The sequence below is a fragment of the Cloeon dipterum genome, chromosome 3 (genome assembly GCF_949628265.1).
Source record: "Cloeon dipterum chromosome 3, ieCloDipt1.1, whole genome shotgun sequence".
NCBI classification, from domain to species: domain Eukaryota; kingdom Metazoa; phylum Arthropoda; class Insecta; order Ephemeroptera; family Baetidae; genus Cloeon; species Cloeon dipterum.
The window spans coordinates 34,156,248-34,182,249 of record NC_088788.1 but is presented as its reverse complement, the minus strand read 5'-3'; the positions used below and the strand labels follow the sequence as shown (position 1 = coordinate 34,182,249).

General features: G+C 40.0%; 5 protein-coding genes across 8 annotated transcripts; 4 read left to right on the top strand and 1 right to left on the bottom strand.

The window, feature by feature from the left end:
* The first annotated feature begins 107 nt into the window (after positions 1-107).
* Positions 108-3,075, top strand: bisc (biscotti). The gene is made up of 3 exons (XM_065482213.1): positions 108-380; positions 1,080-1,161; positions 2,246-3,075. The coding sequence occupies exons 1-3, from the start codon at positions 203-205 to the stop codon at positions 2,523-2,525; spliced, it is 540 nt and encodes a 179-aa protein (XP_065338285.1). The 5' UTR covers positions 108-202; the 3' UTR covers positions 2,526-3,075.
* A 4,256-nt stretch (positions 3,076-7,331) lies between these two features.
* LOC135939635 (titin-like) lies at positions 7,332-13,004 on the top strand. The gene is made up of 5 exons (XM_065484116.1): positions 7,332-7,565; positions 9,073-9,148; positions 9,590-9,675; positions 10,193-11,257; positions 11,522-13,004. The coding sequence occupies exons 2-5, from the start codon at positions 9,112-9,114 to the stop codon at positions 12,866-12,868; spliced, it is 2,535 nt and encodes an 844-aa protein (XP_065340188.1). The 5' UTR covers positions 7,332-7,565; positions 9,073-9,111; the 3' UTR covers positions 12,869-13,004.
* Positions 13,005-14,233: 1,229 nt separating this feature from the next.
* Positions 14,234-17,567, top strand: LOC135940277 (serine protease gd-like). Of its 2 annotated transcripts, none has more exons than XM_065485094.1 (10): positions 14,234-14,394; positions 14,526-14,800; positions 14,859-15,033; positions 15,087-15,249; positions 15,382-15,479; positions 15,545-15,715; positions 15,817-15,935; positions 16,138-16,296; positions 16,359-16,515; positions 16,693-17,567. In XM_065485094.1, exons 2-10 carry the CDS (start codon positions 14,531-14,533, stop codon positions 16,887-16,889), a joined length of 1,509 nt encoding a protein of 502 aa, XP_065341166.1. In that variant the 5' UTR covers positions 14,234-14,394; positions 14,526-14,530; the 3' UTR covers positions 16,890-17,567. The 2 variants fall into 2 exon arrangements, with proteins under 2 accessions (XP_065341166.1, XP_065341165.1); XM_065485093.1 differs by having other exon boundaries at positions 14,856-15,033.
* Positions 17,568-18,739: 1,172 nt separating this feature from the next.
* On the top strand, positions 18,740-22,773 carry LOC135940408 (serine proteinase stubble-like). 3 transcript variants are annotated; one of them, XM_065485280.1, is made up of 10 exons: positions 18,740-18,844; positions 18,912-19,162; positions 19,223-19,397; positions 19,464-19,587; positions 19,869-20,749; positions 20,805-20,975; positions 21,051-21,172; positions 21,343-21,504; positions 21,563-21,716; positions 21,998-22,773. In XM_065485280.1, exons 2-10 carry the CDS (start codon positions 18,917-18,919, stop codon positions 22,192-22,194), a joined length of 2,232 nt encoding a protein of 743 aa, XP_065341352.1. In that variant the 5' UTR covers positions 18,740-18,844; positions 18,912-18,916; the 3' UTR covers positions 22,195-22,773. The 3 variants fall into 3 exon arrangements, with proteins under 3 accessions (XP_065341352.1, XP_065341351.1, XP_065341353.1); XM_065485279.1 differs by having other exon boundaries at positions 18,912-19,168; XM_065485281.1 differs by lacking the exons at positions 18,740-18,844; positions 18,912-19,162; positions 19,223-19,397; ... (2 more) ...; positions 21,563-21,716; positions 21,998-22,773 and having other exon boundaries at positions 20,805-20,944.
* Positions 22,294-23,645, bottom strand: agt (O-6-alkylguanine-DNA alkyltransferase). Its single transcript, XM_065485283.1, has 4 exons — positions 23,394-23,645; positions 22,807-22,961; positions 22,552-22,650; positions 22,294-22,490 (listed from the first exon to the last, which is right to left on the bottom strand). The coding sequence occupies exons 1-4, from the start codon at positions 23,534-23,536 to the stop codon at positions 22,294-22,296; spliced, it is 594 nt and encodes a 197-aa protein (XP_065341355.1). The 5' UTR covers positions 23,537-23,645.
* Positions 23,646-26,002: the final 2,357 nt, after the last annotated feature.

The window sequence follows — 26,002 nt, the reverse complement described above, 5'->3', positions numbered from 1 at the left end:
CGAAATCAAATTTAGAATGAACAAAAATTTATGTTTTGTTGAAAAAATTCTTTAAAAGTCTTAATAATTATTGATATTTATGGAGTTTCACAGCTGATGCAGCAGCAGTCAGGTTGGCAACTGTGCAGTCTTAGCATAACATTAAGAGCTGCAGACGGCAAAGCCTAATTTTCGAGTCTGCTTTTCCGGAAAACACGGGGGTATGCGGAGGACAGCCCTGGTGTTGTGCCTCGGGTTGAGTCTGGCCCTGGGCGAGGACTATGAGGTGGACTGCGGCACCCTTCGGATGGGCCAGTACCTGTGTCCCGATCCTGCCATCGACCACATCGATCCACAGACTCAACAGCCCCGCAACTGCACCCCGGAAAACAAAGCCCTTGGTACGTTCTGACACGACTTTCCGGCGTTTCCAAGCAATTATAGCATAAGAAGACACGCTAAAACGAATCGATTCGCATGCGGGACAAAATGCGTCAAACGCAAATAAAATAATGTGTCTACTCTGCGGCCGTCTAGTTTATTGGTTGCAAATTTCTGCCAAATGTCCTGTGTGTATTATTTGTCATTCTGAAGCGTGCTCCGCATAATAATGCTTGCCAAGCAAATAGCCGCTGTGATTCCGATAAACGAGGCAACAGTTTGTTCTTCATTGCCCTATAACATTATTGTGTTTGCACTCTCTAGCCAAAAGATAACTTTCACGAATGGAAATAAAAACACGACGTATATTATCATATAAAATCAGGTCGTTAAAATCGAAATACAACGGAAAAGCTTTGTTTATCAGGCTCAACCTTAATTTGAGGCATTTAAATACGTAATTATACTATTAAAAGATATAATAACTACGATTGTGTTTTTGTCACAGCAAATCAAAATGTAAAGTCTTTAATAAATTAAATTTAATATTTTTAGAAACGCCACTTAAGTTTCCTTTCCTCCACGTTTCGAATTTTCCTTCTATCTCTGTCTATCGCAAAATTACTCTATGATCCTCCATATTAACCTTTTTTAGCGTATCCTTTTTAAAGGGCACCCCGACCTTTATGAAATATTCACGAGCGTTCATCTCTTTTCAGTTCACTGCAGGGCGGCGCCTGGCATATTATGCAGAGAAACAAATAGCTCGATTTTCATGCGCGACATACCATGCGAGTGGACGTGAGTATATAATATAAAATATTTTTTGCCCTGTACTATTACGTTTAGTAGTGCTCTTTATACTTGCTGCCTTTTTACTGCGCCTAGGATAGAAGCGAAATATTAGGCATATCGGGGCGTTTCCTGAGTTCCCTGAAAGCGTCTAAAGGGTTGAATTGCGCATATTCTGGAAGCTCTAGACTTGACCGTTCAAACGGTGTGTAGATCTTGTAGATCGAACCAATACAGAGCCCGTCAGGCGTCGTTATAGTGGCCACTCATGATAATTGAATGAAGTAGAACGTTCGAGGGCTACCCTGACGTCAGGATTTGGTTCAGTACCTGTTCTGATGATCTTTTCTGACCTGAGGGGTGAGGGGTGACCCCCAGCATGTTCTGAGGGTTAAAATCAAACTATCGAGCAATTTTGAATTTTTCAAAATTCACTTGAGCTAAATAGTATCCTTTTTCGACCTTTGAGCCTCTGAATTTCGAATACTAAAGGAACACCATCATGAATATGTCTAGGCATGTTAAACACACTTGGTGCAGAATTTTATCCCATGCCTAGACAAAAATCTAACAAGCCATATTTGAGATATTAAAAAAGTAAAAAAATACAAATTGAACAGATTCCAGATAATATGGTTCCAGTTTAAAGATTGTCTAAGTGGGCATCTTTTGGCACAAAGTTCAATGTTTTAGCACTATTAGAACTCGAGATATTCTAATTTTTTTAACTTCAGATTTCATTCTAATGTTCCGGGAAAAAGCGCATAAATTTTCCTGGCAAACTTTGTTACTTCGACGCCTCTATACAACAACATACCTTAAAAACAGGAGGGCACAAAAATTTAAAAATAGCAGATTTGTTACTGCCGTCTTCTATGGTTTAAGATTGAGACTAATTTAAATTACTTTTTTATACAAAGTATAGTTAAAAAATTAAATTTTTGCAAATCAAAGGCGTGAATTAATGCAAAATAAATTCTACTTTTGATTTTTCTGGTTTTAGGGGTTGCTTATTTAATTTTCAATTTTCCTGCAGTTCTATTTTTAGCATTACAATCCAAAAAATTAACCTCTGTGCCATCAATTTCCACAGAAATGGGTACTCGTTCGAAACCGCGTTGCTGCTGTCAGTGTTCCTGGGGATGTTCGGCGCGGACCGCTTCTACCTCGGCTACCCCGCGCTGGGCTTGCTCAAGTTAAGCACGCTGGGCTTTCTCTTTCTCGGTCAGCTGGTCGACGTGCTGCTAATCGCCACGCAGGCCGTGGGCCCAGCTGATGGATCGGCCTACGTAATGCCCTATTTTGGGCCCAAAGTGATCTCCATTCGAGTCGACAACAGCACGTTCAAACTGCCCCAAGAAGACTGGCCCTAAGTGCAGAGAATCGCTGGATGCACTGCTAGTTTTAAGTTCGGAGAGCTGCTCTTTGTAAATTTTATGGCAGAGATCGTGTTTCTCAGCACAATAAATCAAATTTTATGCAAGATTCATTCAAATTCACCCATGATCCGCGCTTTTTTCGAATCTTTTCCAACGTGCAAGCCGTCTGCCGGTCCGTATTACGCTTTTTCGGTTATAGAGAAAGCTTCCTAATATGTGTCCATCTCTGTGTAAAGCAATGAATGTGAACTGTAGCATTGGCAACTTGGTGTTTGGCTCACACGTCCATTTTAACAATAATTTACTAACTTTTGAGATCCCTGGAAAAATTGGGATCGCGATTCAAACGGCACACTGCACGAATAACATTTTCTGAGCGCTGCTTCATCTTCTTTAAAACAAAGAGGCTTCCGTTTTGTTCTTGCATACAGCATTATAATTGACTGCATTGCGGCACAATAAATTATTTGCTGCCTTTTATATTTTTATCGCTTTTGTATAAAAATTGTGAGTAGAAATAAAAACTGATCACTGTACAGAAGAATGGCGCGTTTCCTTCCTTTCCAGCGCGCAGGTCAGCGCCAACGGAACAATTCATGGCATGCATTTTGGCATTAAGTGGGTCTAGCCGAGAGAAAGCGGCACTGACCTTGCAATTGAATTGCATTATGCGTGCTCACTCGTGGTGATCTACTGGCCACTTCCTCGTCGTGCCTCTTGAATCACTGCACGCGCGAGCACTATTTGCAAACCATCACACTTTCCAAGTCTGACCTAATGCTGGCAAAAATCCAACACGGATAAACCTTATCTTTCTTTTGATGGGTTTGAAACAAAAAATGAAACCATTTCTAAACTTTGATCGAACTAGAGACAATCAAATTAATGTGGATCGTTGTAAAGCGACAATTTAAAATTTTTGAATTTTGTCAGATGCAATAAACAGTTGATCGATAAATAATTTTTCTACAATTTACAATGATAAGTAGAACTTTGCCACAGTAAAAATTCAAATTTACAGCGATTGGCCACATTTTCTTGCCAGATTTTGATTCCTCTCGTCGAGATCTGTCCAACAACGTATGAAACCTTTTAGGAAACCTCTTTATTGTGAAATAAAATAGGATTTCAAGTGAGGAGACGATCCTCACTATTGGAACAGCATGCTGTCTTTGCAGCCACTTTTCTCAAAGAATTACACTGCTACTTAGGTCAATTTTGGCTTCATGCAACAACAAGGATTTTCCACGATTTCGCAGTATCAGAAATCAAAATGCCTTTAAAATCCCACATATTGCCAAATTTATCGAAAAATTAACCGTTTTTTGACAACAGTTTAGCATAAGATGCATTTTACTGCGATTTCAGAACTAAAAAATTATTAACAAAATTAAAATCAGTATATTGATGCCCTGCTTTTTATCAGGTCTAAAATTTAAAAATGCTGTTTAACAACATATTTGATTCTGATCTTTTTTGCAATTTTAATTTCAAAAAATCAGTATAAAAGTTATTCTTGCATAAAGCTCGAAAAAGCAAGCTGCACCAAAATGAAATTTTATGAGATTAGGGTAAACTTCTAAAAAATAATAATTAAAACAGATTTTTGCTATGCAAAACAAATTTAAGAGCACAGCTATTCACTATTTACGGCCATAACACATGTGAAATCGGTGCAGAGAAAGAGATAACGAGTCAATCAAACGATTTAGGGCTGTGGTCTATCATCAATCAAATAAATGCATGGAAAGGAAACCTCGCGTGCTGCATATATTGGAGCAGCCATAAGAGGAATTCATAACGCGCGCGCCGCTATATACGCATACTATACTATTATCATGGCCGGTCATTGAGGTAAGGAGGAAACTGGTGCTCGAATTAAACACAGTGAATCTCACTTGTGCCTCGCATGTGTTTGCTTTGGAAAGTAATCGCACCGGCGAGGAGAATTTCACCTGGCTGACCCCTATTATGCGTTTGTCATTGAAATGCTGCACTGGTCACACCGTTGGCGACGTGCTCGCCACGAATAGGTGCGAGAATGTGAGCAGAATTCGGTCTTCCGCCAAGCAAACCAGGGTAACATTGATTCTAGCACTGCCATTTCACTCGGACGCTCTTCTTGGCACGATTTTCGACCTTCTTTAGGCTGGGCGGCAAAAACAGGATCAGGGAGCAGGCCGAGAATCATTTACGACACTGCCGCACCGGCACATAACGAGTAATTTAAGGAAGTGCCCTTCTTACCAAATCAATAAATAAATAAATTCGATTCAGGTAGCCAGTTTTTTATTGAAGGTAAATTGGAATAATTTTGTACATCATATTATCCAGGTTATGTCACTTATTTTAGGAACACCGGAATAAAAATTCAGTCTAAAAGAGACTAGCCATATTTTTTTATATTTTGAAGTTACATGTTCTTTTTTAAAATCCATTACAAATGAACCTAATTTTTTAAACATTTTTGCGAGTAATTCACTGTAACACTTCTCAGGAAATAAAAATCTCATTGTTAAATAATTCACGTAATTATTTTTCAATTTTTTATTTTTTAAGACATACTCGGCTTTGCAGTACTTACATGGCGATTTCCCGAGCTGATAACGGCATTACTCATCCACTCATATAAACAAACCTGGAAATATGCTCTGCGGAAAGAACATCTTCGTCCGACGTGGAGCAGACGTGCTAATTGTCAGTAGTCACCAGCGCATGCAAATGGATTATTAGATCGAGCAGCAGGTGTTTGTGTTTTTTTTGTGTGAGAAAGACGCTCGTCGCGTCTGTGAAGTCAAAGCCACAAAGCGCACGGCACGCGATACGTCGCCACTGCCACAGCAGGAAAGCTGCTGTGTGTGCATTGTTTTCAAGGCCCCATAAGATGGGATAGAAGATCTGCTTTCTTTCGAAAAAGCACGACAAGATTTTCGTTTGTCACGAATTTCAGTTGGCAATTTTTCTCCATTATAAGATTTTTCCCGCGGCTTTGCTTTTCTGCACGCTTTTCGGCGGTCGAGATGCAAATGTCTCGTCTGTTTACGTTTTTGTGAGAGTTTAGTGCAGCCAAGTGAAAACCAGCTCAATTTTTTTTATTTCTTTTTGCTGCAAGGTTGGTTTCTACAGACAGACGCCTGAGATGTGAGCCGTGTATAAATTAAAAACAGCTTCCGATTTTATCTCTGGTGCAGGTCGGAAAATAGAATGGCTGTTGGCGAATTTCGCTGTTGATCACTGGCTTTGAGGCGGAACGCAGAACCACCTCATAAAACTTAATTAAGCAAAAATTACGGTGCCCACATGTGTGTAGAGAGATAAATTATAACTTCCTCTCAGATTTGCCAGTCAAGAGGAAAGTAAAAAGCGTAATTATGGCTCCAAAAGCCGAGAAAGGTTATCGTCCTAAGATGCTAAACTGATTGCTAGTTTCTTTCACTTTTTAACTTGAAACCAAACTCTAGATTGGACAGGCGAAGTTTTCTGAAAATTAGTTTTTACGAAAATAGAGTGGGTTTATTATGTACCTGCTGAGAGTTACCTCATGATGCTATAACGTTTTGTTTTGATCGTTTTATGATGCGTGAAAGGAGAAAATTATTCATGATGAAATTAATAAACCAACAAGGTTTGCGAGATACCAGTACTAACTACACTAATTGGTTTGTTAACAGTTCGAGACTCTTGACCTGCGAGGAAATAGATGTTTCACAATGATTAAATAAAACAAATCTAAATTAAAGCACTTTCATTTTGGAAAGTATGGCCGCGAGTAGATTATTTTGGTTTATTAGTTTTGTTCGCTTTTAGCAAATGTATTTCATATGGTTCATAATTAGTAATTTCCTTGCATTGAGGACACCGACATGACATAATTTGGGTTTGGTTTGTGTCAACGGTGTATGTACCCTTTGATAAAATTACGATCATTTAAAGTAGAGCTCTCCAGGCCAAAAGTTAAGAACATTTTGCATTGTCGACTGAAGCAAGAAGTTCATTATTGAGTTATTTGTTAGTGAAATTTATGAAAAGTTTATCTCTACAAAGTGCAATAATGAAATCAGCACCGAGGAACAGTTCAATTTCAGATTTTGCCAAATTTATAGAACAATTATTAAAGGATTTTTTGCTTAATGTCGATCCCTCTCGTCGCAATCTATCCAATGGTGTGCGAATTTTTAGGAAAAAATCCCTAAATTATAAAATAAATCGTGGTTTTACAATAAGGAGACAATGCTTAGTTGGCAAGCAAACTTTTGAGCCGTTGTTCTCAAAAATTTAAACGGCAATATGAATCCTAATTTTTAAATAGAATTTCAAGTAAAGGCATAAAGTATTTTTGCTAATCTTTTCTTTCAGAAAAAAATATCGAAAAGTTTGATTCGTTTAGAACTCCAATGCCAATAAAACTTTTCGCGAGTGCAAAAATTCCAGAAATAAAACTTTCACCGCAGGACCATTAAAACGGAAGCTGGAACGAGATCATGTTAGGTTTTGGACGTGTTTAAAATCAGTTAGAGCTCTCCCAGAAGCAGGCAAATTAAAAATTAGCCCGAAGCACGCGGAAACCAGGAGAACGACAGCTTACAGGCGCCCGCGCGTTTGCATGTCTCTCTCTCTCTCTCTTAGAGCATCTTCTAACATGCGATTAGAGGCAACGAACGATTTTGCTGCGAGGGATAGCGAGAGATGCTGTGCTCCCCAAAGCACGCGAGATCCAATTATGTAATGGTACAGCGGCTGCGAACGCGAACAGACGAGAGAAGAGCACAAGTGAGTTGGATGAGCTGTTGGTTTCTCGTCGCTTTGCGAGAAACCCCTTCTACTCCGCGCCGGCGGACGGGCCCTACTTTCTTCGCCAGCCGGGATGGCCTGCAGAAAGAAAGAAGACTCTTCTTCTAACCCACTCGGTCAGTCGCTCCGCAGACACTCGCTCGCTCGTCCGTCCGTCCGCCCGTCTGACAGCTAGCTGCCGCGCGTGTGCCAAAGGACAGCTACACCGCACAGGACTGCACTCTGCGTCCCAGGGCACATGAGGTCAGTCCTATCACTGTTTAAAATTCAAATCTTTATTTACTTACTAGAAATGCGCGATACACGCGGAGTTTCTCTTTTTTGACAGAAAAAGTGTCGCACACTCCAGTGCTTTTGTTTTTGCGGTGCGTAATTAAGTTGGTGCACACAATGGCTTTTTCTTAATGCATTACTTAGTTAACTAGAATTTTTTAGGTTAACCAGAAATAAATGATGTTATTCTTCTTTTGTCTACATATGAAGTTCTGAGGAATTTTGTTAATTTTTATTGTCATACATACGATTGTACGTAGTGCTATTTTAAAAGCAATGGATAGCTTTCTTAAATAATTTCATTATTTTATTCTGCTAAAATTGAAATAAGTATCCAGCCTCAAATTAAGACTATATGAACGTAGCAGCAAAAACAAAGCAATGAAATCTCCCTTAGAAGTGAGGATGTTCGACACATAGTGTCCTGGTTACTTTGATATTTTTTTGTAAATAGCGAGCAACACTAGCATCCAAATCCATTGATTGTCTTCCGTCCTTAATGAGTAGATAAGAATAACAGCTCAGTTATTTATTCGCAATACTAATTTCAAGGAAAATCCTTTTGGCTAATTTGTGGGCTTCAATCAGAAAAATGCACAATTTAAATTACGTCTTTTATCAGTAAAAAATAATATCTACTCAAATTGAAGATATATAAAGCTTATGCAAATTATTCCATATTTATTTAAAAAAATAATTCAGATTTTTTAAATTTCCAGTGCAATAAGTTACTGTCGATTGAGGCAAAATTAATATTAAATTTAGAAATGAAGCCACTTCCTATTGCAAAGACAAAATAATCAAATCAGATAGCTCTCCTTCATTGATAGTTTCACAAATTTCTGTGGTCAAAAAGTGTGAAATTGGTTCATGAAAATAATAGCCTAACAACTTTTGCTACTCCACAGCTATTAGAAACGCATAAATTCGTTGTTTCGCCCAACAGTGGCGTATTAGCGCAGTGTTGATGAAAAGCGCCTAATTTGACGCGTGCTGATCAGGATGATTATCGCCGCGAGGTGCGTTTTAGAACCTCAAAGAAGCGCTCCTCTCTTCACGCAAAATCCCTTTTCACCGATTTTCTTTTCTCTCCGTTCAGCACTTTTTCGTCTTTAATGAGAGAAACTTGGCCAGAGAGCAGCAACTGTCAGCGGAGCACAGATGCTCGCCGCGGATTACTAGTACTATACGCAACGCCGCCGGACGATGATAAAAGTAGTAGCCGCGAGAGCAAAGGAAATGAATGATATTACGATTATTATTATATCAAAACAGGTTAAATACTCCACTTCCTAGCTTGGCCTTGTTCTTCTGCTTGAGTGCATGCCGCCTTTTTAAAAGTGAAAGACCCGACTCCTCTCGGCTCGCGCCGGAAATCGCTATTTTAAGCTCGATAATTGTAGTGAATTAGTGAACTAACCCAATTAACGTCAATCGAGACTGACTAATTAATGAGAACATTTACACCTGTCCACAGTGCCTGTCTGTTCGCGCAAGAGGGACACAAAGCGCAGCCATGAAGAAATCGTCTAGCTCTGCCCCAGCAAATTCAGGTGATTAAATATTTGCGTTTTTATATATACATATTATGCGGTCGCCAACCAACCAACCGGTCGGTCCATCGCTCAAAAGAGCTCCAATCACACGACCGACGAAAGTGGTTTCTAATGTGTGTTTGATTTGAAAAGTGAAAAATAATGCGGTGGCCTGGCGTTGAAATCTCCTAACAGACTTTGACGAACGGTGCGAGTTTGCTTTTAATCGAGAAAATCGGCCATCAGGACGGATGATGTGCACTTTCTAAAAATTAGTCTCTCCGCTTGATCATTTTCCGAATCGTGTCGCGCCATATGTTCTATAAAAATGAATATAAAAGAGCAAACGTGTAATGCCAACTCGCCACTGCGGGAGCATCGAGATTAGAGGCAAATTTCACCTTCTGCTGCCCTCAATACTGTGCAAGCGCAGACAATCAATTTTACTCATGTTCGCAGGTGTCTTGACCCTGGCCGCTTGCTGCATCCTGCTGGCCACTTGCAGCCAAGCCAGGAGGATCTCCCATAGGCATGACGTCGCCGCGGTAGGTGCTTCGTACCTCAATTAAGTAGCGCGGAAATGGAACAAATGACCCAGAAGTGCATCGCATTTTAAATTCTGCGCCCGATCATGCACGAATTGATTTTTAACAAAACACAAATAGCATTAATATCTTGACTTTTACCTTTCTGAATATAACAGAAAGAATCTAGAACAAATTAAGTGAGGCGTCTGCCGTGCCGATAGTGCACGTACAGACACGTCGCATGAGAGCGTGCACTTTCTTATCTAGATGAGAGCCGGCACGCTGAAGTTCGCGCACGGTGTAATTAACACACGTTTGACGTGTTTATCTGCAGTGAAGTCGCGACTGCATTTTTGTGAGATTGCGATTCGTTTTCACGAAATTTCTAATTTCTCCCTCAAATTCAATTTATTGTTTTCCCTTCTTGCGACTTGAAACAATTTTATTCTATTAAAGTGAGGAGTAAGTAACCTCATTATTATTTGGCGCAGTAGTGAATTTAGAATTTATATCTCTAAAAAAACTGTTTTTACAGCCGCACGAGGCACTCGACACTGGTGGTTGGCGTCCTGTAGTAGAAAGCGGCAGACCAAGTTTGGATCAAGTGGCGGTCGCACCAACAGGCTACGATGGCGATACGGACCTCGTTCCTCCCCCGAGAAGAATCGCTGCAAAAGGAGCGAAAAAACGGGTTGCCCAAGCCGCGGCGTCTTCATATTCGACTCCGTCATTCGCTGCCAGCCCTGTCCGCTTTCCAGGAGAGCAAGAAGCGAAGAGTAAGAGACGCCCGATTCGCAGGAACCGACCTGGTGCAGGACACTTGAGACCGTATATTGCCCAAGAGAGCGCCCAGCAGCAAGTGCGTTTCAAACCATCTCCTCCAGCTCCGGAAAATCTTTGGGTGGAGCCCACTGAACCGACGGTTGGCTTTTTCACGCCGCAGCAATACAATGAGGGTCCGCTGCAACTGGCCATCGCCTCTCAAAGCCATCAGGAGCACCAGCAGCAGCACCAGCAGCAACAAGTGCACCATCAGCAGCACCACCAACAGCAAGTCCACCAGCAGCAGAAATTGCACCATCAGCCGGAGCAGCAACAGCAAGTGGTCAGCACTCAGCAGGTCTTTGGCAACCCGGCCTTCTTCGATTTAGGATCCTCCTCCATCAGACGCCCTCAGGATAACACTTTCATTGAGCCGTCCGTGTACGAAAACGAGGTTATCCAAGGAGTGCACCACCTGGCGGTAAATGCACCACCCCAGTATCAGATTGACACCCCCTCGTCACCGCCACCTGTGAGGAGAAGAAAGCAAAAGCCCCGCCCCGCTACTCAGGCCACGCCGATCGACCCTGATATGCACAGAGGCACTGAAATTCACGAGGTCCCCGTTTGGACCACGGAGGCCCCTGTGATCCACAGAAGGCCTCAACCTGAGGTGCACGTTGAGGAAGAGGAGCAGGAGCCAGTGAGACCAAGGAGACCCTTCAGGCCCCCTGCGCCAGTTCAAGAGCAACTTGATGACGACATGGAAGTGCCTGTTTTCAAAATGAGACCCAGAAAACCAATCGTCACCCTAACAGCCGAGGAGAACACACATCAAGTAAGTAAAATCGTTCAATACCAGAAGTTAAATTAAAATTAACAAAAAAAATAGAAGCGTGTGAAATACATGTTAGTGTCACACTTCGTGGGAAATTTGGTTGCACGTGTTCATTTTCATGCATATGGGAACAAGCGGTTTTTAAAATGGCTATATAGCAATTCAGAAAGTAAAATATTCCCACGCCTCGGCATTAACATAATTTTTTCTTAACACAACGCCCAAAAGACAAAATTTTTTCAACTTTCTTTAAATGTTTTTCAGGAGGAAAGGCCTCGTATCAGGAGACCTCACCCCGCAACTGCACCAGTGGTTCAAGAAGACCTCGAAGAAGAGGTCAGCCCCGCGAGGCCACTGCAAGAGGAAGAGAGGCCCCTGAAGAGGCGCCGGCCCCGTCCCCCAGTTGAGGGAAAAAGACGTCGTCGCCCCAAGCCCAGACCGCAGCCAGTGATTGTTGTCGAAGAAGAGGAGCAACAACAGCCACAGCCTGAAATTGAGGAGGACAGAAATGTGCACAGGAGGCCTATTCCAAGCTGGCCGACCAAGCCGGCGGTGACCGAGGAGTCGGTTCAGGAGCAACAACCTGAAGTGGAACAGGAAAACTACCCTTCAGTGTTCCCTCTGCAGCACCAACAGCAAAAGGAAGAAATCATCCCCGAAGACTCCCCGTCTGAGGAGACCGTGGAGGAAACTTTCCCGAGCAGTGTTGAGGCTTTCGAATCACAGCCCGTTCCTGAGGAACCCAATCCCCAGGAGCCAAATCAGGTTTCTTCCACGGAAGGTTTGTTCTCCATCCCACCAAAGCGGAAACGCCCAGAGGTGTTCGAGAGCACCGCAGCTCCGGCTCCAGTAGTCACGACCACGACTGCCGCGCCCCTGACCACCACCGCCTCCATCAGCAGCAGACTGAGAGCAAAACTCAACGGATCCAGGCCTCGTTTCAGCCTGAACAACATCAAGGAGAGGTTGCGTCAGCAGCAGGAACAATCGGAAAACAAGGAGGAACAGGTGACCACTGAGGCAACCAGACCTGGAAGGTTCCAGGTCGGTACGCTACCAACGACAACCTCTGAGGCGCCAGTAGAGAGACAAACTTTCAGACCTTCAATGAACAGATACACCCGGCCACCGTTGTCCAGTCGGTATCGCAACCCTACCGCCACTACCACTGAGGCACCAGACGTCTTGACCACAACCCCCGCCGCCGCAAGGAGGGCCATCCCAAGCCTGTACAACAAAGAGAGAAGGCCACTGCTGAGGACGAGAACCACCACTGAGGCGCCACTCACGACCACAGAAGAAATTGTTGTCCCACACGAGGAGGATGAGGACAAGGATATGGAAAGCACGACGCAAGAAATGGAGGAGATGACCACTATCATGCCGGTCAGCTCCACCACTCCCGAGTACTTATCGTACGCGAGCAGGGTGACGGATCTCACGTCTTCGGCCACCGCGTTCAAACCTCTGAGTTTCTTCAGCGCGGTGCCCGCCAACGGAGTCCACCCTTCGCAGTTGCGATTCACCATGGCCACCGAGGACCCGATTCTGCCTATTGAGGCCTTCTTCCCTGCGTTCGCGTCGAAACCAGCCCCACCTCACGGAGAATAACTCAACGATTATGCTGCTGTAGATAATACTAGTTTAACTTAAAAACCAATGTAAAAATGAATTATTTGTAATTATTTTTAAGGTATTTATTTCCTAGTTTGTAACATGCAATAAATAATAAGTCATAAAATAAATACACGATCAAAGATGTTTTAATTGTCATTAAAGTTATTTAAGTTCTTTGCAAAAACGGTTAATTTGAGATAAATTGAATAAATTTTGTTCACAGGCAATGATTGCTAAGCCCCTAGAAGGCAAAGGCAACCGCTAACTTCTTTTTAACAATATAGGCAACCTGTGAGGCATTTGTGTTGCAAAGGTTGCATAATTTAAAGTTCTAAGTGGTGGCAAGCTCTCGCAAACGCAACAGTGTGTGATATTTTTAAATAATTTTATAATCATTGGAAATAAGTACCATTATTTAGTACCAATCTGGTAACAAGACATATAGAACTTTGTTTCACCGAACTTTCATCCGAATTCCTCGCATACGGTCATTGTAAATTTCTGCTTAAGCAAAGGTTCTCGTTAGATCATCAAAGTTAAGCAGCATACGTTGCAGCCACTAGCTGGATGGGTGACCGCCCATCCAGCTATGTAGCAAAACATAATAATGTACTCTTCAATTGCGACACAAGCAGTTTAAAGGTATACACTGCATGTTTCTTAATCTTCTTTGTTTCATTTAATTTTGTGGTAGTAGGAAGTGAGGGAAGCTTCAATTAATGTACCGTACGTTGTATATGAATACAAGTAAATAAAGTCTCCGGCTGCATTGCTTTATAGGCAAACTCGCTACTTGCTGGTTCGCACCTTTCCAGCATGCGTGATTTGGCATCTCATTACTCCAATTAACAATAGCTTGTTACAACGGGACGAATGTCTAGCGTTTCAAAGAGGTCCTCGGTGCGGACGAGGCAAGTGGCTTTTCAGTGGGCTGGGTCCCTGTGCGGCATACGATGCGCCCATGTAATCCGTTCACGGTGTTATTGCTATTATTGTTTCAGCATTCGTGCTAGTACAGTGCACGCCCTTCCCGGTCCTCGCTCAGGGATAAAAAGCAAAAAAAAAATTACAATTATAAAACTAAAAATTAGACAAAAAGAGGCAATACACTAATTAAAAATTTCTTTCAATTCTTAACAAGAAGTTCAAGTTTTTAATCCATTTCAATTAAAAATGAAGCAAAAATATCACGATTTAGAAATGATTTCTGTTGCTTATTTCGTTTAAAAATTCTTCACCAGGAAAAAGTGAACAAATTCCAAGGCTTTTTGCTCCGAAGGCAAAGTCATCTGTTAGGTGTCAAGCAAATTGCAGGTCCAGCATCTAGCTTGCGAATAATCTCGCACAGGTTCAAGAGGTGGTGGCAACGAAAGACATTCACAAAACTGAGGTCATGACGACGAAAGCAGGTTTTCCTCAAGCAGTCGTTTTATTTGCGAGCTGGAGAGATGGTGCGCGTCTTTTGAGCTCGGAACGATATGGCAACTTGAGTTTCAGAGCAGCAGCTGCTTGATTTTCTGGTGAGAGTTACTAACTTATTTTATTTAAAATATGTTTTACTCACGTTTAATTAGCATTGGCAAATAGATGATAATAATATGAAATTTTGAGATTAACACGATGTAATATTTGGGTAACTTTCTCTCTACAGCAAATATGAGTCTTATTCTTCGAGGCATTTGCGCTATAGCGTGCGTTTCGCAGTCGATCCGACCCGCGGTTCAACAGCAGCTTCCTAATCATCGCGTCAGCTCAAGGCAAACATCTTTCTCACAATCAGCGCCGAGATCCCCGTGTCCGGAATATTTTCAATATCAAGCGGATACATGGAGCGGTGAATTACGAGGTGTTTTGGCCATACCCCCACCTCAAGATAGCACAAGAGTTACCGTGAATTTAGGATTTCGCATCAATGCCAGACTGGGAGTGCGTTTCGAGTGAATCTTTTTAATTTAAAATATTCATTGATATTTTTTCTTAGCAGGGTAGTTTCACCGGCTCTCTTGATCTGACCGAACACAAAGACAACGTTATCAGCCGATTGAGACAAGGAAACCGAAATCCCGTTACTTACAAAGTGGTTTTCCCCACTCAAAATCCAATCCCAGTGCTAACAAGCATCGTAGTGAATCGTCAATCAATATGCTCCAGTCACCCAGGTATGATTTAGAAACAAAGGACAATGTTGTTTAATATTTATTTTTTCATGCAGGAACATCCAACGGTTACTACACAGACGTGACCTTAAATCATGAATTGATTTCTCCATACCCTATAATTTTTGCCTCGAACAGCTACCCTGGTAATAATAATGGGGTAGATATCAATCAAGTCTCGGCCCTAGCTCCAGTTCCACAGGCTCCACAGCAAATAATGTAAGTCTATTTTTCATCATGCATGGCAGACACTCAACAAACTATCTACACTATATTCATGTTTTAAAACAGCTAATAAATAATCAAGTTAATGAAAAGGTTAAAGGTACGAAAACTTAAATCTGATTGCAGATCAACGACAACATGGACAACACAAAGGACCACAGCAACCCCCCGTCCACCGCCTCCGCCGACACAGGCACCAACTACTAAAGCACCCGTCGATACAGGTATTGTATATATAAGCAGATGCTAAGATAATTACCTACACTTTAAACGTCCTGAAATTTTTTAGAGAAATACAGCACATGTGGAGTGTCTCCGCAAGTGGCGAATTTGGTTGTGAACGGCGAGACCGTGGCAAAGGGAGCGTGGCCCTGGCTCAGCGCAATTTATGACATCACTAATACAGGTTTATCATTCATCTGCGGAGGATCTCTTGTTACTAAAAGACACGTTATTACTGGTGGGTACATCAAATTTTATATCTTTTTGCGGAACGAATTTTTCATGTTTATCTGCTGAAAGATGAATTTAATATCGATTGCATAATTGCCAATTTTGCAGCTGCGCATTGTATGGTCACGACCCAAGGAAGCGCAACGTTGAAACAACCAGAAAATGTGATGGTTTACTTGGGAAAGTACAATGTTATCAACTTCGCTGAACAAAGCACTGCCACAGAAGTATGCATCCTTTTTGGCCCGATGGGAAAATTAATTTTAAAAAACTGCGGATTTTGAGGAAAAAAGCTATAAAAAGAATTGGAGAAAAATATCACAAAATTCGCTGACATTATTTCTAGTGAAAATAATTTATAACTTAATAATCCACTTTTCATTTGAAATTTGAGTACAGCTAGAGCTTGAAACTAAAGTGCGAGTTTAGATTTCAGACATAGCCGCCCACCCAGAGTACACAGGCGAACTCGAGTACGCCGGCATCGACCTGGCAATTCTCACATTCAAGGTTCCAGCATCGTTTGGACCTTTCATCAGGCCCGTCTGCTTGTGGGATTCGACCAAGAAGTATCCGCAAACTGGAAAAGTGATTATTTTATTTGATGCTCAACAAATTCCCATTGATTAATTCATCCTGTTTTATTTAAGGTGGTCGGCTGGGGAAAGGACGAATACGGCAATGTTATCTCTAAAACACCGAAGCAAGTTGACATGCCGATTGTTACCAATGAACAGTGCCTCAGAGCTAATCCAGATTACATCCAGATAACTTCAGAGACGACTTTTTGTGCTGGCAACAGAGATGGTAATTTAATTGAGAAAAATTATTTTATTTGTAAAAAAAAAGATTTTTGCAGCTCAAAATACATACTTAATTAAATCTAAGGAGTCCTGTTCGATTTATCATTCTTTGAGGCATAGAGCTAAAACTCCAGCTTATATTTTTTTCAAAATCTGCTAAAAAAAACCCGAAAAATTACAGATTCCGGTCCTTGTAAGGGTGATAGCGGCGGAGGACTCTACGTTTGGGACGAGAATTCGAGGAGATGGGCAATCAGAGGTGTAGTGAGCCAGTCCCTGTGGGATCCAGAAAAACGTTCATGCGACCTCAAAAATTATGTCACGTTCACTGACATAAGCAAGCTTCTCGACTGGATTAAACAGGAGATTCGACAGTAGGAATGGAAACGAGTAGTTACACCGATCCTGTTTTTGTACAGTTGCGGCGCCAATGCCCTACATATTTAATAATTTTCCTATTAACCTTATTAAAAACTTAAAATGCTAAAATCATTGCTGAGGCAAATCTATGACACAAAAATCATGATAATTGACAAGAAAAGCGCGAAAAAGCATCAAATTTAACATATGAGGAGAAGACACAAAAGATGAGGATTTAAAATTTTAAAATCAATATTAGCATGAGGTGCAAAAGCTAACTCTGTGCTGTCACTTTCTTTCATTCCTCGTGTCAAGTCTTTTGGCATACAGTAGTTTATTTACTCATTTGAAGATCGTTTTCTGCGTTTTAAACTTGAAACACTTACCCACTAAAGTAATTCATATTATATTTTCTTAAAACAATTATAGGCACCCTATTTGGCGTGGCGGGCATTTGAAAATTAAACAGTGCGTAAATTAAAATATTTGTTCGGTGGCACTTTTTTCTTCTACAGCAAGCTGTTGTTGGATGCATGTTTTAAATGCAAATTAACAGCAAAATAAACTTCAACCTCTGCTCATTGTTAATAAAGTTGAAGGTTTTTAGCCATAAAAGACATCAACAAGACCAGTTAAATTATGTTTTTATAATGTGTAACAATATCAAAATAAATCAATGTTTTTCCTTGATCTTCACTGGGCACTTTAAATCAAGGACCCTGCATGAAAAGAAATGATGACTTTCGTTTTTAGATTTGAATATTTTTATATATCATGCTGCGGGGGGAGGCGAATCTAGGAAGTTTATATTTCAGCTTTCTCAAAGGTTACATCTGTAATGGCCAGAGGTAGATTGTGAAGAAAGTGAAGGCAATTAAGTAAATTATTTACTATATTTGTACTCAACTAAAAAAAACATTTTCTGCTTTCGTAATTTACAATTAGATCTTTTCCCTTTAATAAAAAATTAACTTATTAATAAATTCGTGTTTTATTTTTCCTCTTTTACAAAAAACCCAAAATGAAGTCCCTTAATGAATTCCAAAGGGTCAAATTGCACATATTCTAAAAGCTCACAACTTGGTCGTTCCAACGGTGTGTAGATCAAACCAATACAGAGTCCTTGAGGCGTAATTAAAGTGGCTACACATGAGAAACTATTCGATAGCTCGAAAGCTACCCTGACGCCAGGGTTCGATTTTTTAACTGTTCTGATGGTCATATCTGAAAATTTTCCGCTATAAATTTCGAGTTTGTAAATATGGATGATGGTCATTTGTTTATGCGGAAAATATATGATGCCCTAGAAAGATGCTTTAACCAAGGCCCTATATAATTCTCATTACACTAACTGTCGTGGGATTTAAGCTCCTTTCAAATTCTCTCGAATTAAACTCATCATGTGGGTCGTATAGGGGGGAAGGGGGAACTTAACTCAGAAATGAAGATGTATATCATAGTTAAATCTTTTCAACTCAACGATAAAGTCATTGTGAGAGTTGTGGGAAATTAAGTAAAACACTTTTGAGAAGCCATTATTAAATAAAATCAAAATTAATATTCTCTTAATGAATCAAAGATCCAATTTGTGATCAGCAATGTAGCAAAAATTGCAATACACGAAAATATTAAAATAATTGTGTATCCATCTGAGCCAGTATCACCAGCGCCAATAAAGCATAGATTATTGCAACATGTGAACGATAATCAGGATAATTCACATAGGGGCGCATCTCACGTCCGTTTGAGTTTGTCTCTTTAGGAATTGGATGGAGCACATTTGACATTAAAGAAGATACACTTGTGTACTGCCTTGATGTTCACCAAATTTAGCTTTATGTCACTTCTAGAGCATCAAGTAGGCAGGTTTATAAATTCCCGTCAGTATGGTTTGGCGATGGTTGGCGAGATGGTGCGCAACTAAAGAGCCCCGGCCGAAAACTGGAATCCCAACGCAGTCGTATCATTCACTGGTGAGCATGTAAAGCATTTAATAAAAATATTTATTATATCGTGTATGTGTAACGAATTTCTCTGCAGCTAAAATGAGGAGCCCTATTCTTCGAGCCATTTGCGCTATAGTGTGCGTTACGCAATCGATACAGCCCGCAGTTCAACTGCAGCTTCCAACTGATCGCATCAATTCAATGCAGCCAAGTTCACCATGTCCAGAATATTTAAAACTCGAAATTGATCCAATGACCAAAGAATTGCGTGGAAGGTTGTCTATACCTCCACCTCAAAATAGTTCAGTGATAACAGTGGATTTACGACTTCGTGTGAACGGTGATGTGGGAGTATGATAATACGGTTTGATTTTTATTAAATTAAAATAATTTTTCTCTCTGCAGAATACTTTTTCTGGTTCCATTGAACCAACCGAAGATAAGGGCAAGATTTTTCAGCAGTTGAAAGAGGGAAATTTCAATCCTGTTGTTTACAACATTATTTTCCCAGCCCAAAATGCAACCCCACAACTAACAAGCATTATAGTAAATCGTCAGTCAATTTGCCAGAACCACACAGGTGCATACAAAATCTAAAATAACACACACACACACATTTTTTATTTACTAGTTATTTATGTTTTAGGAATACCAAACGACTACCAAACAGAACTGGCTTTAAAGCACGAAATAGTTTCACCATATCTAATTACTGATCTTTCTTCAAACAGTCGTCCTGATAATGGTGTAGATTCCACTGGACAAAAACCGTAAGCTAAACGTATAAATTAAGTCTTTATTACTGAATAGTTACTGGCTGACGTTTATTTGTGACCGTGTGTATCTCATCATTATATTACTTTTGATTTAAAAAGATTACACAAAAGATTTGCATGGCAGAAATGATAATGTAGCTAATTCTGCCATGCGCACTTGCAAGTAAAAAGTATGGGATAATATAATAATCTTTATTTGACTTTTGGCATGCACGTAACTCATCACAATAAATTGTACTAACATTGTAAGAAGGTTTCAAATAATGTGATTGCAGACTTCTGACAGCACAAAAGAATTTCTCAAACCTCCACAAAAGACAGGCAAACTCCTGGAAAAATCCATCTACCTCTTGGAAAAGCCAAACATCATCCACCTGGAAAGCAACACAAAAAACCACTAACTCATGGAAAAACACAACCCCTTGGAAAAGTGCGACCACAAAATGGACAATTACAACCCCTTGGAAAAGTGTGACCACACAAAGGACAATTACAACCCCTTGGAAACGTTCAACAACAAAAAGGACAACCTCAACCCCTTGGAAAAGTGCGACCACAAAAAGGACAACTCCAACCCCCTGGACAAGTGGGGCAACTCAAAGGACAACCACAACCCCTTGGAAAAGTGCGACCACAAAATGGTCAACCACAACCCCTTGGAAAAGAGTGACCACAAAATGGACAACCACAACCCCTTGGAAAAGTGCGACCACAAAATGGACAACCACAACCCCTTGGAAAAGAGTGACCACAAAATGGACAACCACAACCCCTTGGAAAAGTGTGACCACACAAAGGACAACCCCAACCTCCTGGAAAAGTCAGACAGCACAATGGAAGCAGAGCACGAAAAAAACAACCTCCTGGAGAAGTACGACTACTCTCTGGAAAGGTTCAACGTCCTCTTGGAAAAGTCAAACAACACAATCGACCACTCGAACCCCGTGGCAGTCTACGACAACAACCCCCAAGAAAATTTCAACAACACCGTGGTACAGGTCTACTATTACCTGGAAAAGTCAAACTCAAAGAGCAACTCTTTCAACCTGGAAAAGTGCAACAACGCAACGGACCACTGAAGCAACCTGGAAAAGTTCCAGAGCCTATCCCATTTCAACAAAACAGCCAAACACTATTGAAGCGCCGTCTGATACAGGTATTGTCAAAATGCAATTAACGCTTTTTCACTAAAAATAATGGTAAAAATATAGATAGATTCGACTCGTGCGGCGTGTCTCATGAAGTGACGAATTTGATCATAAATGGTGATACCGTAGCTAAAGGAGCTTGGCCTTGGCTCAGCGCTATTTACAAAGTAGAAGAGACATGTTTTACTTTCATTTGCGGAGGAACTTTGGTTACAAAAAGACACGTTGTTACAGGTATGATTATAGATCAGACCTACGGTCTTTTCTTTCAATAGCAGTAATTGGAATTCATGTGAGTAAATCTTTCAGCTGCGCATTGCGTGCTTGTTACCCAAGGAAAAGCTGATTTGATGCAACCAGAAAAGATTCTTATCTTTCTGGGAAAATACAACATTTTGAACATAATTGAGCAAGATTCCAAGTCGAAAGAAGTATGTATTGCGTAATTAATATATATAAAAAAGTGCTAAAAATTAAAATCTTCCAAAGCAAAATAATTTCTGAAAACTACACGGAATTTTACAATAATTTAAATATCACTTTGGCGTCAAAAAACTTGTTCTGATAAAAACTGGCAAATACAATACCCGACGATATTTAGATTTCAGGAATTACCATCCACCCGAAGTATACAGGACGATTATTCGAGTACGCCGGCATCGACTTAGCGATTCTCACGTTCAAAAGCCCAACAACGTTTGGACCGTACATTAAACCCGTCTGTTTATGGGATTCAACCAAACAGTATGCGAAAACAGGAAAAGTAACATTTTTTTCTCCAAAAGGTAGACGTTTAATTTTATTGGTCCTAATTCACCAAGGTTGTTGGCTGGGGACGTGACGAGTATGGCAGGCCTTCCAAAGCACCAAAGCAAGTTGACATGCCGATTGTTAGCAATGAGCAATGCATCAAAGCTGATCCTAATTTCGCCAAAATAACTTCTGACACAACATTTTGTGCTGGATTTAGAAATGGTAAATGGAAATTTCGTTCAACACTTTATTTTCACATTAAAAGCACACTTCAATCCATTAAAAAAAAATTTTTTGTTGAAATTATGGATGTAGTTTTTCGTTAATGTATTTTGTTTTTAAATTTGAACAACATTCAAGCCTGGCAAAAATTTAAGTAAATTCTTGATTTATGAAAATTAAGATTTAGTTCTAATGTTTGAAATTTTCGAAATTACCATGATTGAGCCTAAAAACAAGACCGAACAAAATTAAACAAAATTTTAATGGAGAGCAAATTACAGGTTCTGGTCCTTGCAAGGGTGACAGCGGCGGAGGGCTTTACCTTTGGGATCAGGAAACGAGAAAGTGGTCCATCAGAGGGATTATAAGCCAAGCCCTGTTGGATCATGAAAAGCAATCATGCGACCTAAAAAACTATGTCACATTCACTGACGTAAGCAAGCTTCTGGACTGGATCAAGAAAATGATTCAACAGTAGAAGCTGTAGTTTTTGTTGGACAGCCGCGATATCGCGATATGTTTGCAAGTTAATTGAAACATTGAAATTTTTTAATTGTTATATAATTAACAAATCTCATCAAACAAGGTGTCCATTCTTTAAACCATGTCCCTCGTGCATCAAAAGCCACTCTTTCACTGACACTTTCTTGCCGCTTGAGTAGTTTCCAACCCTCTGTTTTCCTGAGGTGGAGGGCGATGGTAGCACACGGTGGCACGGTACCATTAACTGAAAAGGGTTGTTTGCCATTGCAGATCCAGCTGCCCTAGTTGCTTCTGCGAATTTTCAATCGTTTTTTAGTTTAAACACTTAGAGACTTGTGTTGTTTTATATTACTTGGATTGCCTGCGAGCGTTGCTAGCTCTTTGTAACTAACAGTCTCTCCAAAGGGAACTTTTAGAAGTGCAACATACACTCTGTCATAGAAAGGTGCATCTGAAATGTTGAATTGTATATTTTTTTAAAAATTATTTTAAGCGGCTGTAGCAAGTAAAATTGTCAATATAAATAGACACAAAAGTTTCATTTGTATTTTCAATAAAATTAATCATAATCAAATCGGGGTTGTTTGTAAATTTAATCAAAGCCCACCTGTTGTTTGTTCAATGGTGCAAAAGAGCTGTTGTTCATTGACTCCAGTTAATGCCTTTGAATTGTGGAAGTACGTGTCCAGCCAATTCACGCAGTTCTGAGCGTTTTGGTTGTTTTTTAGGGAGAAAGAAGTATCCAAGATTTCTACTTTCCGTCTATAGATATGAAACAAAACGGTACATCACGATAAATAATACAAATACATAGGGGTGCAGGTGTTTGCGGAGGCCATACATCCCATACAAAATTAGCACTAACTTGTTAGTTTAATCAATTAGCATGAAAATAATGTGAGGTCTATAATGACCAAGTCTTGAACTTTCTCATTCATGATCATATTCTAAATAAGTAATATCGTTCTACTTAAGTTATTTTTACGTTTTTGTGCGTTTTTAAGACAATTTGCATTTTTATATGTAATCAGTAGCAGTTCAAAGATTAGTTTTAAATTATATATCATATACACAATAATTGAAAAATACATATATAATAACATTTAGTATAAAAAATGCAACTCTCGCTTTTTTGTGAATGAAAAATAGCCCATACTATATAATCATCCTAATCATAAACAATCGTGCACGTACCGAGAATCTGGTTGGAAATTTCTATCGTTGATTTCTGGGTCCTGGTTCACGGAATGCAAACCGAAGGTGCAAAACTCGACCAAAATGTTGCCAATTGGAGAGGTGACAACTATTTGGGTTACCTTATTTGCGCACTTCTTCATCTTCTTCTTGCTGCCAACTCAAGAAAACCAAATAAAACTGATGTGATGGTGGAGAAAAGGCCAGGGGATGGGATTATTAAAAACACACAGGCCCCTCTTTTAATGCGCGCGTTTTGACAGCTGACTGAGTGACTAAGCTGGAGCTGGACCCTGGACTTGTTCAACGGCAAAGTAGTTTCACGTATCGTGTATAGATGGCACTGAACTTGCAAGATCAAAAATTAAAGAGTATCACCTACAGTCCGCGGCATCCCCGTTCTGTAACTCTTAAGTGAGTCTGGAAAAGATCGTTTCTCTCGCTCCTTTTTCAAGTATATTGCACTATTTCATTTTTAAGGCAGATTAGTGTTATTATTAATCATTATTATCGCAATTAAAAACAAAATAATTAATTAATTTTTAAAATAATTGTCATAATTTTTAAATGACACTGTTTGAGATCTGAGAAGATATGTATATAATTTTGGCATAAAAAGTTCTAAAATTTTGGCAAGTATTTTATCTGATGAAACCGGAGTAAGACAATATATATTTTTTTAAAAAAAAAATAGTAAATAATCGATTTTATGCATGAAATTTTGGCAAAAACCATATATATATATATATTCAATTGGATTAATTTTATGCAAAATTTATTTACTCTACAATAATGAGGTTTTTCACTTTTTGACTTTGATTGCAGCTCATCATAATGAACGCGAGGAGTCCAAAAGAATTCCAATTAAAATCGTATTAATATTGCCACTTGAACATATATTGCGGTAACAAGTACCAGCATTTTAAACTTCATGCGATTAAAAACATTATTTATTGCAAAATTTCTGCGTGGAGCGAAGGCAATTAAAATGGGTTGAACTCTCAACGTTAAATTTGATCAGCACGCATAGTCTGAAAAACTTAAAGCCAATGAGAGATGAAGACAAGACTAACGATCACGTTGTGTAATAATTAACGACGCCAAAAGTCAAAAGCAATTGGATTTGAAAGAAATGATTGGCACACTTGCCGCCGAATGCCGCCGTCAGATAATGTGCCCAGTTAGCCTTAAATAAGAAGGGTATTGTGCGTTATTTTTTTCTGTTCAATCTACATAGGCCAATTTTAGTGTGTGGTGCGCGAGAGTGGACTAGGCGTGTTCACTTTCAAAACACAGATCCAAACGAAAATTTGGCGTGTATATACCGCCAGGTTAATATCTCGCTGTAAGTAAAATAGCACTGTTTATTAGAGTACTGGACGCGAGCGGTGTAATTGCGCGTTGGCCAACTTATTCGATTCCTGATAGGCCGCACTTTTGTGGCCCTTGACCTAGGCCCGCTCGGCGCCCGAAACCGGCTCGATTTGTTTTTATTGTTAGAGGTCTAGTTGCTGTGGCAAAGGCGTGGTCCCCGCCGAGTTGACAAAAAACAAAAACTAGTCTGCACAGGCGGTGAAAGGTCGGTGGCACAATTGTAACAAACCGTCTTTGTTCCGCAAAACGAAACTGAAAATCCGAGAGGGATAAATTAATGAGCCATTTAATTTATGTACATGTAAACGATTCCTGCTCGCCGCGGGTGCATCTCGTTCGTCTCTCCAGAATCGTGAAAAGGAACTCGAGCAGCTCTCGCATTCACTGAACTTTCTCCCTTTAAATTTGCTCGACAAATCGCGCGTTTTCATAACATTCCGCTCACGCACGTGTCAACAACTGTTTTTTTTCCTGCAAATTTGCAGACACAAAATCGAAAGGAGAGATTATTAGCATGACAAAATGAAAGGAATCCTTAAAGTAGAGCTTAACATGCTAACAATTAAGAACATTTTGCATTGCTGACTGTAGCAAGAAGTTCATTGATTTTATTGTTTGTGAAATTTAGCAAAAGTTTATCTATACAACGTGCAATAATAAAATCAGGACCGAGGAAAAGTTAAATTTCAGATTTTTGCAAATTTCTCGCTTGATTTCGATTCCTCTCACAGTCAGTCTTATTATGTTTCCCAGGATTAAAGAAAGACTGCTCAAATTGGGCCCGTTCGTGTTTGAAGTGCCAAAAAGCAAAAATCACCAAGCACAGCCATGCTCCTCTGCAATCATTTCCAATGGAATCCAGAATGACAGCACTTGAAGCTACAATGAGAAATCCGTCTCAGACAATCTCATTGCGTTCTATCCAACGTTGTGCGAATTTTGAGGCAAAGCTGCCTACATTTTGAAATAAATCGTTATTTTACAGTAAGGAGACGGCACACAATGAATAGCATGCAAAATCTAAATTTAAAACGACTTAACCTGGAAATTTTAAGCATTTTCCTGATTTTTAATATTTCAAGTAAAGGTAAAAAGGATTAATTTATTACAAATTTTCTTCTGTAAAGCTTTACTATAATCCCTATAATCAAGATCTGCAATTTTCACTATATATTAAAGCCCTCGCCAAATGTTCCAGAAATTTATTGGCTGGCTCGAAATTAAACTAATAAATG

Coding starts and splice junctions, on each gene's coding strand:
- bisc (XM_065482213.1), top strand. CDS start 203: ATGCGGAGGACAGCCCTGGTGTTGTGCCTCGGGTTGAGTCTGGCCCTG. Junction 381..1,079: donor CCCGGAAAACAAAGCCCTTG/GTACGTTCTGAC, acceptor ATCTCTTTTCAG/TTCACTGCAGGGCGGCGCCT. Junction 1,162..2,245: donor GACATACCATGCGAGTGGAC/GTGAGTATATAA, acceptor CAATTTCCACAG/AAATGGGTACTCGTTCGAAA.
- LOC135939635 (XM_065484116.1), top strand. CDS start 9,112: ATGAAGAAATCGTCTAGCTCTGCCCCAGCAAATTCAG. Junction 9,149..9,589: donor CTCTGCCCCAGCAAATTCAG/GTGATTAAATAT, acceptor TCATGTTCGCAG/GTGTCTTGACCCTGGCCGCT. Junction 9,676..10,192: donor ATAGGCATGACGTCGCCGCG/GTAGGTGCTTCG, acceptor CTGTTTTTACAG/CCGCACGAGGCACTCGACAC.
- LOC135940277 (XM_065485093.1), top strand. CDS start 14,531: ATGAGTCTTATTCTTCGAGGCATTTGCGCTATAGCGTGCGTTTCGCAG. Junction 15,480..15,544: donor TAAAGCACCCGTCGATACAG/GTATTGTATATA, acceptor GAAATTTTTTAG/AGAAATACAGCACATGTGGA. Junction 16,297..16,358: donor AGTATCCGCAAACTGGAAAA/GTGATTATTTTA, acceptor GTTTTATTTAAG/GTGGTCGGCTGGGGAAAGGA.
- LOC135940408 (XM_065485279.1), top strand. CDS start 18,917: ATGAGGAGCCCTATTCTTCGAGCCATTTGCGCTATAGTGTGCGTTACG. Junction 20,976..21,050: donor AAAAAGACACGTTGTTACAG/GTATGATTATAG, acceptor TAAATCTTTCAG/CTGCGCATTGCGTGCTTGTT. Junction 21,717..21,997: donor TTGTGCTGGATTTAGAAATG/GTAAATGGAAAT, acceptor AGCAAATTACAG/GTTCTGGTCCTTGCAAGGGT.
- agt (XM_065485283.1), bottom strand. CDS start 23,536: ATGAAGAAGTGCGCAAATAAGGTAACCCAAATAGTTGTCACCTCTCCA. Junction 22,962..23,393: donor AATTTCCAACCAGATTCTCG/GTACGTGCACGA, acceptor TCATATCTATAG/ACGGAAAGTAGAAATCTTGG. Junction 22,651..22,806: donor CACCATTGAACAAACAACAG/GTGGGCTTTGAT, acceptor TCAACATTTCAG/ATGCACCTTTCTATGACAGA.